This window comes from Xiphophorus couchianus, chromosome 2, assembly GCF_001444195.1.
Source record: "Xiphophorus couchianus chromosome 2, X_couchianus-1.0, whole genome shotgun sequence".
NCBI classification, from domain to species: Eukaryota; Metazoa; Chordata; class Actinopteri; order Cyprinodontiformes; family Poeciliidae; genus Xiphophorus; species Xiphophorus couchianus.
Window position 1 is genome coordinate 6,407,926 of NC_040229.1, and position 16,978 is coordinate 6,424,903.

At 38.8% G+C, this 16,978-nt stretch overlaps 1 protein-coding gene across 3 annotated transcripts in view; it reads right to left on the reverse strand.

Moving 5' to 3' along the window:
• The window catches only part of hipk2 (homeodomain interacting protein kinase 2), a 103,738-nt gene that overhangs the window by 26,686 nt on the left and 60,074 nt on the right, over nt 1–16,978 (reverse strand). For all 3 annotated transcript variants that reach the window (XM_028033912.1, XM_028033904.1, XM_028033895.1), the window contains exons 3-5: nt 8,554–8,677; nt 7,284–7,403; nt 4,829–4,915 (exon numbers count right to left, since the gene is read on the reverse strand). In XM_028033912.1, coding sequence (XP_027889713.1) covers nt 4,829–4,915; nt 7,284–7,403; nt 8,554–8,677 — 331 coding nt within the window. The remainder of the gene's footprint in view (nt 1–4,828; nt 4,916–7,283; nt 7,404–8,553; nt 8,678–16,978) is intronic.

Consider the following 16,978-nt stretch of genomic DNA (forward strand, 5'->3'; position numbering starts at 1 on the left):
CTTCATGCAGGCTATTCAGCTTCTGCAGCCATGCCTCTTTGTTTGTCATCTCCGCTGGCTTCGATAAAGGAATAATCTGCAAAATGAGGTGAGAAATAATCACAATGTCCTCTGTAGGGAGATGACTTTGGGGAAATGTGAACAATCAGGTCCAACAGAAGTGACAAATGAACAAAAAAGGAGGGGAAAATGTTCCTGTCATCTACTGATTTAACTGAAGAGAGAAGCTAGGCATTTCCAATTCTTTAAAACCGATTAAAATCCCAAAACAGCAAAACACCACAGGCAGTCTGTGTGTGCTGCGAGGAGCATTTCTGAAGGAAAGGCGATCAGATGTCGAGCAACAGGATCAACCAGGCTGCGTCTGACATCATGGCCTGCATGACGCAGTCCTGCCTTCAACATCATCCCAAATCCTTTTTACACAACCAGGGAGAAACAGAGGCTGAAACATAATCCCATCTTTTTATTAGAACTGGACAATAAATCAATATCAATATATAACATGATCAATATCACTGGATAATACATCTGATAGAATATTCAATAATTTCACCGGACTCTGATCCAGAATCGCACAGCATTCTGGGAGATGTAGGCAGAGAAAAGGCTAAAACTGCTCAGCCAGGTTGGTGGCATCAACTCACAAACACGAGTGAAAAGATGAGAGAGGAGTCAGATTGCTTTTAAAAACTGCAGCATTAGAGTATGTCAAAAACAACAACAACAAAAAGATAAAACCAAAGTGAAGACTACTTATTGCAACGGTCAATTGTCCTTCTGCTTTGGAAACAAAAATAATTATTTTAAACCTTTATAAATCTAAGGAAATGGAGATGTTTGGTTTGCATGTTATTTTCCAAAACATGCTTTTTAATATTTCAAGCATATAAAGTTAAGCATAGTTATTACTCTCAGGTCTAGAGCGTGATTAATCTGATTACATTTTTTAATAGATTAACTAGTTTTAAGTCAATTCTGTAAATTTGGAAGTGAAAAAAGTGGATCAGTTTATCCTGACTAAAGATTATTGAAGAGTCCAATAAAATACATTACTGTTTATGGTTTTAACATGATGAAATGGGGTATGAACCCTTTTACAGGCGGTGCAGTAGAATGAAGACCATGATGCTCCACTGGCCATCCTGTCACGGTTATCAGTAAAGAAACCGATGGACTGCAGATTACGGTGGATGTTTACAGTATTTCCGGTCTTCCTTCGTTCTCCACCGGACCTCCTCCTGCAGTCCTGCATTTACTGTAAGCTGGTGTCTGATTTCCCTTCAATTAGATCCACTCATGACTGAAGCCTCCACACATTTCCCACAACTAAAAGGAGGTTCATTATCACTTCCTGGCTCCCCGCCCCTCGGCCTTGCAGGGCCTTCAGCTATATCATCCATTATAAACGCAGGCACAGATGTCCACAATGCTGACTTGTTTATGCGGTCAGGACAGTGAGATGGGGTAAAACAGGCCATTTTAACCCCATGTTAGTAGCTCTGAATCTTACCTCCACATGTTTTTTTGGTAAATCGAGTGGTGTTGCAACAGAGGAAGACAGGATGCAGAGCTGGAAGCACCGAAGATACAGATACATGACACCCAGGGGATATCATGCCAGCACAGGTTGGCTTCATTAAACCGTTTGCCTGCTACTGTAAACCCAACAATCCCAGGAAGTGATACCATCTCGTCCCAGCTGACCACGTTATTCCAGACCGGCCTGACATTGGCCCTGGGCACTACTGAACCTCCGTAATTGTCTCCATCATTTAAGCAGCAACATGTGTAGGGTGTCCGCATGGTTGGTTTTTCCAGGGGCCGCTGTCTGGATGTAATCAAGATGAACATCCACCAACAGAGGAAATCCACCTGCCCAAACCTTTTTATCTTGGAAACGATTATCAGGAGCTCAACCACGGAACGTGACGATGACATTTGAGTCATATTAATCATCGCTGAGCCCATTATCTACCAGCAGAATCAGGTAAGGGTGATATATACACAGGTAAACATCACTCAGGTTCTGATCCGTCATGGGAACAGAAATCTCCCAACCCTACACTACAAAAACAAAATCTGTATTTTTGTCTAATTTCTTGTGCAAATATTTTATTACACTTGAAATAAGACAAAACTAATTTACAAGCAACTTTTTGGAAAAATATATTAGCTTTTTTTAAAGTCAATAATAGTGTGACAAGTTCCACTGTCACATTATTTCACTTATAACAAGATATTTTTTCAATGTTATAAGTGAAATAATTTGCCAGTAGAACTAGGACTTTATCATCAATATTAAGAAATTATCAACTTAAACCAAGCTTCCATATCTTGGTGAAAAGTTACTTATATGGTAGATGAAATGTAAACAGATTTTTAATTCTATGCCTTCAGCATGCTAGCAAGATTAACATGATTGTTATCTACCAAGAAAAAATAGATATAATTTATTTAGAAAACAAAACAACAATAATATTACTCAGTGCCATTAGCACTAAATAATATTAACATATTAGAATAATTAACGTAGTCAGTCCGAACTACTAACTGATGGTATTCAGTGTAGAATTAGTACCTCAACGGGAATTATTTAAAACATTTTTAATATTTCCTAATCCAACATGATCTATGACAAGAATAAATTAGATTTTTTATATATAGAAAACAAAACAAAATAACAGAGTTTGCATTTGTTTTCTCTCTTTAGCATCATATATTAGCATTTGGCAAGATTAGCATGGTTAGCATAATTAGAACAGTTAGTTTTAGCTACTAATTTTAATAACTGATTATTGAGTGCTTAATTAGCACCTGAAACAGTATAATTAATTTTTTTTTTTACATTTTCTAATTCAACACCTTCCATTACAGGAGAAATTTGACTTTTTGTTAAACGTTTGTGCAATTAGTTCAACTTCCTGTTTCATGCTAACATTGTAGCATACTCCCTTAAAGTCAAAGTTAATAACGACATTCATCTGTAAAAAAAACTGTTTGTTTTCTAGAAGACATTTTGAACACTACACTCATACTAAACATGGCTGACTGCATCTTCTTCCTTCAGCAGAAACCAAGGTGTGTTGCTAACATGATGTGCTAACACCATCCACCTATGGTACACACTCAGTTCACGACTATGTATTTTGATTCACAAGTGCAAAATATTTATGGCTGGAACTTGTATCCATAGATTTTCTTTCAATGGAACTAAGTGGCCGGACCCACATCATAACACCCCCTCCACCGAGCTTTACACTTGACACAATGCTATCCAGTTATGCTCTGAAGAATTAACCATATGTGGTTTGTCCCTAAAGTGCAAATTGGCTCCAAAAAAGCCTAAGGTTTAGGATATCAGCAGCATTTAGTGGGTTTGGTTATTACATGCTTACATGAAATACAGATGAGGCACAGCCACAGCCTGCACCCAGCAGCATAAATAAGGAAACAAAGGTTAACATCAAGGCCTGTTAACCAGTCGCAGCACATTTTCAGTTTGAATGTCTGTTAGTTATTAGACAGGCGGAGAGCCATGCGGGAGTTTCAGCAAACAGCTGCTTTCATTTGGCTCTGTAAAACTCCGTGTATCAGTTGAACTCTGCTGCAGCTGGAGATCCGGCCTCAGCAGCGTAAATATTTAAAAGGATTTCATACATTTGGCAGATAATTGTCAGGACGCGATGGATCAAACCGGCTCTGGACCTTAACCTGCTTGTGTTGGACGTGAGAGGCAGAGCAGGAGAAAGCAATAGTTCTCTGGTTCGACTTGTTGTGAAGGAAGATTCCCGCTCTGACGGGTTGCCAGATCTGGCTGACAGTTTCCAGCCCAAACACAACATAACGCCCGCCCCATTCCAAAAAATCAGCTCAATAAAAGTTATTTTAATAGCGCCACATGTAGTCATATATACACTGCTCAAAAAAATAAAGGGAACACTTAAACAGGTGTTTAACATTTAAAGTGCTCCCTTTATTTTTTTGAGCAGTATATATTAGAGATGCAAATTTTGTTTAATGATTTGACTTGAATTAGATTTTTAGGGTCACGATTCAATTCAGAAATGATTTTTAATTCAGAAACATGTTTTTCTATTTAGAGATTTTGTTTAAATTATGTGAATGACAAGAAGAAAAGACAGCGCAAACAAACAGGACATTTATTTTTAAAATTCAGTTCCATACCGAATCATATTTCATCAGTTTCAAATGTTTGTGCATAAAATTCTAATAGTGGTATTTTAAATTACCACTATAAGGTTAGCTCAGCTGCGTAGCTTTTGCTTTAAAAACAAATTTTAAAAAAATCAAAGAATTATTCAAAATATAATTTTACAAAATATTTAAGCTAAAATAATTAAAATTAATCTAAAATAAATTTTTGAGCTTTTTTGAATCAATTCAGAACTCCCATGACTAGGAATTGATTAGGACTATTTATTGATTGATTAGGACTTGACTGCTGGAAGACAGTAAAACTTGCGGGGGTTTTTTTTGGCTGTGTCTTTTTAAATCATGATGTTTAACTGGGATTTATGTTTTGAATCTCTACGCCACAGTGCCACTTAATTAACCAATTACTAATAATTGATGATTTCACTTTCAACTGATTTTAAACATTTCAAAGTAAATTAGCTAATAAAATAAATGCATGAGCACAGCTCTTTGTCAAAGGTTTTGTGTTTTTCTTCCACACAACATCAGCTATTTTCCTCTAAACATTTCCTAAAAACCAGTCCAAATGTGTTTCTTTCAGCCAAAAGTTCAAAAGCAGCCCAATTGGACAGAACCTGTCCAATCTGGCAACACTGCGCGGACAGCGTACCTGTGCCATATCATCCAAGCAGTTGAAGATATACTTGCGAGCCTCCTTGGACTTGATCCCCGTCTCAGCCTCGTGGTCTTCCGGAGTCTGCAGGAGACAAGAAGCAGATGTTTGGTAGAAATACCATCAAACTTCTCCCTCTGGAAATATACTATTTACATTTGGCTCATTATAGCCTCTTGTTGTTGATGTGCAGCAGACCTCATCCTGCCCTCTGAGTAACCCAGGGGTAACACACAAATGCCCTGCTAACAGATTGCACACCAACGCTGCAACAATACGCAGACGACACAGCGGATTTACACTGGAGCACCTGGACAGACACAAACCTGACAGGTATAAACACGCCATCATTACGTTCCAACAGATGCAGATTTACACCGACTGCAGAAATTTCCTGGCTTAACAAAAGTATTTTTAATTACAGCCAGCAACGCGCCACAGCTGGCGTTTGGTGGAAACACATGGCGAGGTCGAGTTAAAGCTCAGCCGTCGCTCTTCAAAGAGGAAGGGACAGAGAAACGTTTCAAGGACGCCTAGATTTCACACAAACCAGATGTGAGGCAGTCGTAACGAGCTGCAACGCTTTGGCGGCTCTGCTCAGTTATGTCACAATGACTTTAATATAAGGCGTTCTTCCTGAAGTTCATCATAAAGTTATTTTAAGTTTGCTTTTCTGCAATTTTACAGTTGTAGCAGAAAAATAAAAAATGAGTAAAAGGAGGAGTTTTTAGGGTTTTTTTGGAACAGAAATACCACAAACATCTAAATCACTTTAGAGCATGTTCTCTTCACATATATATAGAACTTAAAATTGTCTTGCAAAAGTATTCACACCCTTGCATATCTAACTTTTTTACAGATGACTGAGTCACTCCTCCTGTTTTATCTGCGACTTAAAACAAGCTTTCTTCCAGGCTTGCCCTGAATTTTCCTCCATCTATCCTCTCATGTTGTGTGATCACCTTCCCAGAACCTGTTAAAGGAAAACATCCCCACAGGATGATGCTGCCACCACTGTACTTCACCAAGGCAACAATGTATTCAGGTTACTTTTCCACTAGATATGATCTTGTGCATGTAGGTTAGGTAATATGAGTGTAAAATGCTGCTTAAGAACCTAACCCTGCTTTTGCATGCTATTTCTTCACTACCAGAACATTTACACTGCAAAAACATAACATCTTACTACGTATTTTTGGTTTATTTTCTAGGGCAGGCATCCCAATACACCTGGAATAGGACAAAACTAACAATAACTTTTCAGCAAGAAATTCAAGGTTGTGTTAAATAAATAACTCATTAATATTGATGAAAATTACTAGTTCCACTGGCAGATTATTTCACTTATTACAAGACATTTTTCCTAAGTGAAAAATTTGGCCAGTGGATCCAGTAGTTTTTATCAATACTCAAGAATTATTGACTTAAAGCAAGCTCATAGATCTTACTGAAAAGTTACTTGTTTTATTTCAGGTGTATTAAGACATTTGCACAAGAAACTAGATTACATTAGATAAAGTTTATTGTCCCCAAAGAGCAAATTGCCTTCAGCCAGCAAAGATCAATTGCAGATAAAGTACAAAAATACACTAAAGAAGAAGTTGACAAAAATAATTGGTAAGATTTTGTGTTTTTGTTACAACACATCTTTATGTGCTGCAGAGACGGATCATATTTGCAGCTCATTGCAGTCAAAAACTCAATATGCAAAATGTCTGTGTGGCATCCAGAAGTTCAGATGAAGCTGACGTTGTTTATTGAGTGGCCTAAATGGAGAGCAGAGAGGGCAGTGAGTGGAGCTTAGAGCAGCATCAGAGCTCCCACACAGATCCATTTTACCTTCATTACAGTCAGAACACAACAAAAGCCTCGGTTCAATGCCTCACATGTACAGCAGCAACAGATAAATGGGATAAATAAAAACTGCCACTTAATTATTCACTTTGTTCTGGGTTTATAGTGCAATATTTGTTTATCTTATTCTATTTTTCATTATATATATTTTTTATTTCATAAATAGAAATTAGCAGAGGTGGATAGATTATCCAAAGGTTGTATTCAAGTCAGAGTAAAAGAATATTTGGTTAAAAGGCTACTCAACTACTGAGAAACTGGTCAGAAGATCTGATTTAATATTTAAACTGATGACATCAATCAAATGAGAATGCAAAGTTATGTCCACATTCTGGAGTTTTAAAAACTACAAAGAGAATAAAAATACTAGAAATAAATATCATGACTACAACATAGCAGATTTAGGTATTTTTTGTTTTTCTTCATTCAGTGAAGTTACTCACAGTGACTCACAGGTAAAGTATCCAGAAATTTGACTCAAACAGAGTAAAGATACTTTATAAAAGTAAAAAAGTACAATTTAGTGAAACTACTCCTGAAAGTACCTTTCAGAAAGTTACATAAGTAAATGTAACTAGTTATTTATTTTGTTTTGTACCTTCAGTCTCCAGAGGGGATAGGTGGAATCTGGATCTCTGTTGAAGAACCTGGTGGTCTTCGTCCCTGCACTCAACAGATACTCTGCCGGAAGACCCTGCGTCTGTGAGATGTACCGAATCTGCAAGACAGAAATGCAAAAAACCCCCCAAAAAAACAAAATGAAGCAAATGCTTTGTAAGAACTTTGAGGTCTGAGATGGTCATTTGATCGTGTAAAAGAAAAGGGAAATGCTTTCTGATGGAGGCTTGTTTGGAGGTTTAAAATACATTTATGGTGAAGATGATAGATAATGATGGAAACGCCAGGAAGGACTTAAAAGCAAATTATGCATGATAGATTTTATTACTATGTCAAAAAAAAGATAATCAGTCAGTAGGAAAGAGCAACATGGCAATGCAGAACAGCGGCTATAATAGCCTGCGAGAATTATAGTGTTTTATCTGAATTATCTCATAAAGAACAAACAGCAGCACATAAACAAAAACAAAAGTTAGGAAAATCAGTTGTGTTTACTTAAATTTGTGCAAACCAATTGCCTCAAAAGAATCAAAAACTGCAATGTTTAAAAACGAGTGAAGCTACGTTGTACAATTTAAGAATTACAAAGCTAAAGTCACTTGATGAATTTTGTTGAACATAAATGAGCTTTTCTGCCTACATCTCCAACAACAACATTCTGTTTATTAAAATGCAAACATTAAAGCAACATGGCTTCATCAGAGAATATTTTATTTTTCAACACTGCAATCAGTTGTACAAATGTTCAAAACTCTCTTCAGTTTGCAGGTTTGCTTGAGCAGAAAGGAGTAACAATCCGAATTCACATTTTTGCCTGACCTCAATTTAAATAGGTTAACTTAAACATTTTTTCATCCAAAGATTTACACCACTTATTTAACAAGGCAGTACTCTGTTTGTTCAGGCACTTAGTGCCATTTTGTAGCACAATCAAATAACTATGTTACCTTCAGCTGTAAAATGCTTTAACTTACAAGTCACGTTTGATATATAAAGGAAATTTGACTTCTTAATGTAACACCTTGAAATTGGGCCTCTGTCTCTTTAAAAACTCTTTCTTTTTCTGAAACTCCACCTTCAGGAAATCATCACAACATGGCTCCTCTATTAACCCTTTAAAAACATTTTTACCAGAAGTAGCTCATATGATGTTCAGGTGTTTGCTAATTGCTGCTGGCTAGTCTGAAGGAGCTGAGTCATGTTTACTTGAAATCTTTTATTCCAGTGTGTATGAAGTAAAGATGTGTTACCTGGTCATACTCGGAGGCTCCGGGGTAGAGAGGCCATCCCAGAAACAGCTCAGCTATTACACAACCCAGCGACCACATGTCTATGGCCTCACAGAACGGCAGGCCCAGGATGATCTCTGGAGCCCTGAGGGAGAACAAAACACACATGGTCAGAGATCCGACGGCTTTATTCAAAACACTGCGCGTATTAGTGGCATAACCTCACTGCCAATGAAACGTACATAAAAGCAATTCCTACGTTATAACTTTTGATAAATCAGCTAAAGTCTTCTGAGGAGCAATTTCTTGGCAGCTCATCTGAGCTGATGGACAGCAGCCTGCAGAGGTCAACAGAGGGAACCGTCAACATGTAGGAGGAATCAATGTTAAAGTATTTTAACACTTCCAAAGCTGATAATGATTAAAACACACACAGAAATAAAAATCACATTCCTTGTTGTTGCGCAACACCCCCCCCCTCCTTTCTGTCTCTACTCTCTCACTCTCGTACTTCCTCTTCTGAGAGGGGAGATGTGCTACCAGCTCTCCGTCTAACGGGTCCGTTGAGTTTCCTAAATCTGCTGGGATTTACCCTGTCCAGAACTGAAGTAAACTCTGTTTAAGCTGGTTTCGAGAAACGATTCGCCTGGTTATCTGACGGCCTACATCCAGGTGTCCCACCCTTCTTCCCCCTGTGAATTAGCCAGACTGAGCAGCCTACAGCCAACTAGTTTCACAGAGCACACCTGTTAACGGTCGCTCGTTCTCTATTTTACAACTTGCATTTGTTATTGAACCAGGTAGGTTTTAGTGACTCGGGCGAGTCCCAAGGATGTTGTTTTAAATATGGGCTACCAGCAACCTAAAAACATTTTCCACCTCTTCCTCTCCAGAATCAAACATCACAGCTATTTTACAACCATCAAAGAACTTTAAGGTGACTCATTAACTGAATGTCCACAACATCTTTAGATTTTCTTTATGCTAAATATTTTATTAGTAAGGCATTTTTGCAAGGGTCAGTACAGCTTAATTCAGTAGCAGAAATAATCAAATAAGTAAAATCAATCATCTAGTCTATCTTTCCCTACTGCTGACACTGAGAACTAAAAAAGGGAACCTTTGAGAGAGACGGACGGAGTTTGGCGTTTCGAACCCCAGACCTGGCCTGATGATGAAGAAGGTGTGGCAGCAGGAGGAAGATGTTGATCGGCGAAGGCCAGGATCTCCGCAGGTCTGATGAGCCTCCTCTCCGCATGGATGCTGAGGTCACACAGGACTTGGTGCTGGCAGGAAAAAAGGCACCAGTTCTTCTTCCTTGTCTTTGTCTTCATCTTTGTCTTTGGGGTCTGAACCCAGCCGATGAGAGAAGTGTGATTCGAAGCCACAGATTGTGGGCCAGACGGGTTGGTCTCCATGTGCAGGACAGTCTCCGGCTCCGTGGCCCCGGCTCTTCTTCAGCTGCAGAGTTCTTTGTCCATCTCGATCTTGGCTCGAAGCTGCCCGGAGGATCCAACGAACGGTTCCTCTTTTGCACCCACCTTATATAGGGTTTATCTGTCTGCTTAGACAGATGATCTCATATCCGTCACTGTCTTAAGAGACATCATGTCATGATGTCTGTGCCAATGTCTCAGGGCTGCTCAACCTCCTGTTTCCATATAAGGTGCTGATCATCTCTGCTCTCCTGTTAGTTCCCCTTTTTCCCTTCCTGTCACCTTTCACCTACCATCTACCTCCAACATATCAGTGATGTTTAATTGCAGTTTTACAACCTTTTACACCATTTCAAGTTCAATGTCAAAATCACATTTATATCACATTTATTTTCTTTAGCTTCTCTGATTTAGCATTCATTTATAATTTTATAACCATAACTTATATCACATTTATTTTCTTCAGCTTCTCTGATTTAGCATTCATTTATGATTTTACAACCATAACTTATTAATTATACTTATTATGATCTTAATGTGAGTTATTACAGATGTTTTCTGAAAAGAAACCAAGAATAATACATTATTCTAATTATTTACTACTAAAGTTACAGTTACTTGTTTTTCTTATAAGTGTTCTCACAAATATAAGTGTAAGTATTATTACAAGTAAACCAATATTCATATAAGTATTTTACTTTGAATCTTATCCAATTACTAATAATGTTTAGATTTCATTCTTTAAAACTTTACCTTTAAACTAAGAAATAGTCTCAGCTATTTTTATAAATCTGCAGGCTGGAAACTTCCTCTTTTTCCAGGAAACCTGCTTTTCCTGTTTAATGACTCTCTCTGACTGACTATGATTTCTTATGATTAGATAGAAAAAAGTAGAATTAAAGCAAAGTTTGCATGAGACAAAAACAACACACACAACTAGATTTATTTTATTGACACTTAAGTCTACTGTTGGGCCTTGATATCACTTGAGTGATTCATTTTAAAGATAACTTTATTTATTATTACTGTTAAACTAAAATCTCCAGCATGGGGAAGTGGGATGAGCTCGGATTTTCTTGACAATATGGACCAGAGACATTTCAATTAATCTGCAGCGTCGGAAGATTTCTTCCTGAGTTGCTGAGCGGATAGCAGGAAATGTGTTTTAGACAGTTTTATAGGAGACTACTTATAGATCATTTATAATATAATCAATTTTATCTGTTTAGCTTGGACTTGTGGGAACACTGGTACTGACACGTTTAGATGTGGTCCAGCTTCCAGCACAGATACAGAGATTATAAAACCTTCCCTTCATACAAGTCCTCAACTTTAAATCCTTTAAATGAGATGGAAGAGAGATCGCAAACCACAAAGATAAATTCAGCTGGTTCTGACTGCAAAAAAGACCTACACTGCTTTAAAAAGGCAGTTATAAGAACGACTACATATTGTGGGATTTATTCAATATTTTCATTTATATATTTTTTTCTATTACTTAACAAATCACCAATATTGCAAATTGTTGTAGCAGTAGAACTAATTGTTTGTCTTCTGCTTAAAATAAAAGTTTTTATCTTGACAAAAGATTGATGGTCTCATATATTTTAGCAGCAGTGGAGTCCAGAGCTCTTATTTATTTTGGTTTGTGCTGTCAGAAAGACGAATATACTCACATCTTCAATGATGCCCAAAATAACCAGGAGCCCCGCGATTCCTCACACTGAAGTACTTTTAAGAGATTCTCAGCCTGTCATTGCTATAGGAGGGACACTCTTAGTCCAACACTTTCTTCTTCCTGCTCTAGGTGGGATGTCGTCTCTGGGCTCCACAGAAACCTAATCTAGGCTGAATCCACTGAAACCCCTGTCCATTCATCTGTAATATATATTAACAGCATGACACGCGGTTCAAAGGAGCTCAAGGCGGCTCTTGGGAAGTTTCAAGTTCGCAATCCTGATTGCCGTGACCATGGTAACTTGCTCCCCAGTCCTGAGGACTCGGAGGGCTCTAGCAGAGTTTGGTCATGGGAAACAGCATGTTATGGGGAGACTTTACAGAGATGTGAAAGAGTTGGAGGTAAATGAATGAAAACATTTCACACAGTTAGAAGAACGTCTCCAACTGCAGCCCGTTTTCCCTGCCAGTAGTGACGGTGGAGTAACAACAGGCCAAGTTTTTATTGGGATATGGCTGAAACATGGAGGCTGCAGGCATTACAAGGACAGATGATTATGAGCTGTAAAAGACAGAAGGAAGCAGAATACAGTGTTCCAAAGAGGCAGAGGCACCAATAAAAGGGTAGAGAGAAATGCTTTACAAACTGACACAGAAGGTGGTTATTGGGGTCTAAAGGGCAGCAGTGGAGCAGACACCAAAGACAACACTGTGGCAACAGTATCTCAGGGCGCCGTTACACACCCATACAGAGTCAACATCACACACAATGAGCTGGGACATCAGTCAAAAGGTTCCCCAAGAAGCAGAAAGTGGACTGCCAGGAGGCGATAACGCGAGGAAGAGGAGGAGGTTGAGAAAAGGAGACGGGCTGGAGATTCACTGAGAACATGGGGACAGATGTAAACGTAGCTGCTGCTGTCGGCATTTCCCTTAATTTCACGAGAAGATTCAACGCAAACCGCACCATGATTTCATGTCCAGTTTCTGTGCAGTTCAATTACTGAATATATTAGTGTCTGAAATGCAGTTCTACAAGGCCACATGTGGCATGCTAATACTGATGTAGCTAAGGCGTAGTCCACATGTAACCATGTCTATATCTGAGAAAACAGAGAAATATTTGTGTTTTGGCCTTTCATCCACACAAAATCTTTAATGTTACTAAAAATGATTATTTATAACAAATTTCAACTAAGTTGGAAATTTGAGAAAACTCAGAGCCTGTAGCTACTAGCTAAAAGCTACTGGCTGTTGGTTACTTGCTACTAGCTAAAGTAAATTAACATTTATTGTTTCTCTGTTTAACTTATCAGTTTATTAAATTACTTAAACTATTATTGAAGTTACTGTTTAATAACAACATTTTAACAAGAGTTTTGGTCATTTAGCTCCTACAAGTTTGGTTCTTTAGCAGCTGACTACCGTATTTCCAGGCATAAAATGGAGTCTTCTGTCCCAGGACTTTATATATCCTTTGTGTTCAGGTGTACCATGGCACAATTCATTTATTTCAGAAAATACGTCACCTTTGTTAATTGCTTACAAATGCATTACAATACAATAATCATGATACAAAATTTATTTATTCCTTTATCACCAGAATTTTTTTTTTAAGATGCTGAAAAACACAGAAACATTCGAGGTTGAAGTTTTTTTGGTTGCCCAGCCTTTCAGTTCTCTTTACTTATTTTATTGCTTGTTGAAGAACCTGAAAAAAGAGAGACAACGCCACATTTGTGATTTTTTGACAATATATTGAGAGCAATATAGTCACCTGACTGGTTGTTCTTGTGTGGTTTATATAAATTACATTTCTAATATTCAAAACAAACAGAAAGCATGCATGCTCTCTAATTTACAGGGGTAGGTATTTTTGAAAAGTCTGATGGATCAAATCAGCTATAAAAAAGCTGATTTGATCCATTTACACCTTTGCAAGTACTTCAGTGAAGAAAAATGCAGGGAAACTTCTGTTATGAGTCAGATTCGTCTAATAAAGACTTGCAACCGAGAGGAACCTCAGTGTAACACTGTTTTCTCTTTTCTTTATTTTGTCCATCTAAAGTGTGATGCTACTCGAGTGATTTAAAGTCTGAACTCCACAAAATCCACTAAAATTAAGTGAAAGGGATATTTCCATTTCTTGCTCCTCTTTTAAATTGAATCTGTGCATGAATGTCTCGATGTTTGTGGTGACTGTTTTTATCGACGTGGATCGATTGCAGCCTGCAGTTTCTCTGGTTGTACGCTATTACTGTGTTAAGGGTTGTTTTGTTTCCCCTCTTTCTCTGACAGATCAGCAAAACAAAAACAGAGAGGAAGGAAGGGAGAGGGAGTAACTTTGTTGTGCATGACATGAAACCACAAATGCAAAGTTGCCCCCACCAATGCACCTCTGCCACTGCCTGCAGAGCACCGTGAAGTTGCTGCTAATGCAGGCCTATCACTGGCATGGATAAGCAATGAAGTGATGAGTGCACACATCTGCTGAGCGTATCACTACTTCTCTGTTCTCCTTTTGCTCTCTACAAGAACAGCACACAACACAGGACAATTTACCCACTTAGGATCATTTCAGCAATGGAAGTGGTTAAGTGTAGTTCATATTTACTGTTAATAAATGCTTGGTAGAAGCAGATTGGCTTCTGGAGTAAACAGATATTTCATTTTGGAGACGTAGTTGGGAAACAGTACAGTGCTAAAATTTCAGTTTCATTCAATGCCAAAGGATAAATCAAACCCACGATAATGTGGTTATCATCATGCTAAACTCTGCTCGCAAGGTTTAATCAAATTAACTGTGATGTAAAACAAGAACCAACACATTATGGAGTAAATCTGCTGGTTCTTCATAAGTTTTCACACCCTTCCCTGAATTAAAAAATAAAAACTACTGAGAACCTGATATTTAATTATCTCTATAAAACCACAGGCACCAGCGTTCTGCATTCAATCACCTGATTACCAAAGCTGATTAACAAATGAGCTGCAACATTCCCAGCTTAAGTTTTAATATTAATATTGCTCATATTTTAGCTCATCAGAGAAGAAGAAACAAAAAGGTCCTGTTCACACTAAATGTTAAAAACAGAATTCAGTGTAATGTTAAATAAAATTCATTATCAGATCAGAAATTTTGTTCATGCAATTTGAAACAGTAATTTAAATTATTCTAAAGTAAAATAAGTAGTAATTTTAACTTGATATTGTGAGTAAAAGTAATAGAGAAATGTGTCCTTTAACTAGGTGAGGGCGTTTTTTTTTGTTGCATATTGTGAAATAATTATTTGGCTTAAATTGCAGCATTAAGTTAAAACTCACAATTCCAGATTGAAAACGTTTAACACGACTTCTGTCTTAGAAACGTTTTAAGCTACTCTGGATAATTAACTGAGCTTACTGCACTGTAAGTGTGATTGGATTGAAATGATTTTTTGTGAAATCCCTTGAGATGACATTTGTTGTGAATTGGCGCTATCAAAATAAAACTGAATTGAATTGAATTGGGAACCATTGTTCTAGACTTTGCATGTCTCATACAACACAGGCAGCATGTAAACTAAGGCTAGCCAAAAGCTTTGAATGGTTCTGAATGGGCACCCAGCAGCATGAGAGGGCTCAGTGTTCGGGCTACTGCCTCTGACAGCACCAGCTCCCCACAAAGACAGGTTGGGACGGGGAGAGAGGGACCCAGTCTGCGTTTTGACATCCTCCCAGCTGGCCTGGTCATTGATGAGCCTCAATCCCCTTGGGAGACAGAGATGGCACGACTCATGAATGAAGCCTTTCTTCTGCCACCCCGGCCCGCCCCAACACCTCGGCCCGCTCGCCCAACCTCACCATCGCATCCCTCCTTAGCCGCCCCTCCGCAAGCAAAACCTCCTTAAACTAGGCCGCCGAGGCCAGGCTGTAGTGCTCCCCTCCCCGCTGCCTGTCCGCCCTCTGCTGAACTTTGCTTGGCTGGCCCGACAGCCCACACACACACACACACACACACACACACACACACACACACACACACACACACACACACACACACACACACACACACACACACAGACACACAGCTGACATCACAGGCTGTGTGCATGCCAGGATGTATCCATCAGGCTGACCTTCCCTTCTCATGGCTCCAGAAGGGAGACGGATGGATCCCCAGAACCCAGCAACATTTCAAAAGACATAAATGCACAACGCGGTTATTCCAGTCTCTTGATATTGGTTTGATCTTTCTCTTTTCCATATTTAAAACCTCCATCACTGGTCCTTATACAAACATGATTTATTCAAGAGGCTGGGAGTTGGGGGTTCGGGAAAAAAGCAAAGCTCTTCAGGGTAAATAACAAGCTCAGTTATGACAAACTGCAAAAATGGTTCAGGAAGGAGCATTTTTCTGTGTTCAGGAGAAAAGACCTTTCCATTAACGTTTCTCCACGTCTCTTTGCCTGTTCCCTCCCTGCCATCCCACGCCTCGCCCTGGCTTAATGTAAAAGGCTCCTGGAGGTGCCGTGAATGGCTCCATCCCTCCCTTTGGGTTTCCATCTACATATTCATGCCCCAAAATGTTCCTCCACCGCTTCTTTGAAGAAGCACCATAGAGAAACACTCCCAGCTATAATGCATGGTGTTGGCCGACTGTGAAATCAATATGCAGAGCTGCGTCCCCTGCTGTGCACCTGTGGCCCATCAGAAGTCAGCCCAACCCTACACATGTACTCACAAACATACATCACACCTCCACTGATGCACCTGAACCTATCAATTTGGAAATGGCTATTCACAACTCAGGCCATGCATATGATGATGGGATTGTGTATAATCAATGTGTATGCAGCAGCAATGGAGTGCAGGCTGCATTTAAATTTATAGCTAGTGTTCCAGGTGGCTGAGAGGTGGAAAGAGGAGAGATATGTGGACATGGAAAAAGTTTTTACAGAGTCCTTGAGAAATGTCTCACTCCCCAAGCAGCGGCAACATTCCTGGTACTCAAGGTCTCTTGTAAAAAAAAAAAAAGGTTTCTCTCTCTCTCTTGGAGTCTCGTTGTCAGAAGAAGGGACAGAGAAAGCGCTGACAAGGCTGCCACTGTTTCGCCTGTTAAAGTATTAGCATTCCATGTGAGTCTGGCAATACATTACAACACAGAGCTGGAGAGGAGGGAGGATTTTTTTTTTGATAAAAAATATAGAGAGATCAACTTCAAAAGATGTAAAGACCCAAAGCATGAATAATTACGTGTATGGAAACATTTAAGCACCTCAAACTCAATGGAAATTCAAATACATCAAAGCATGCTAATGTGAAATATAGCAGCGACCTATGCTGATTCAACA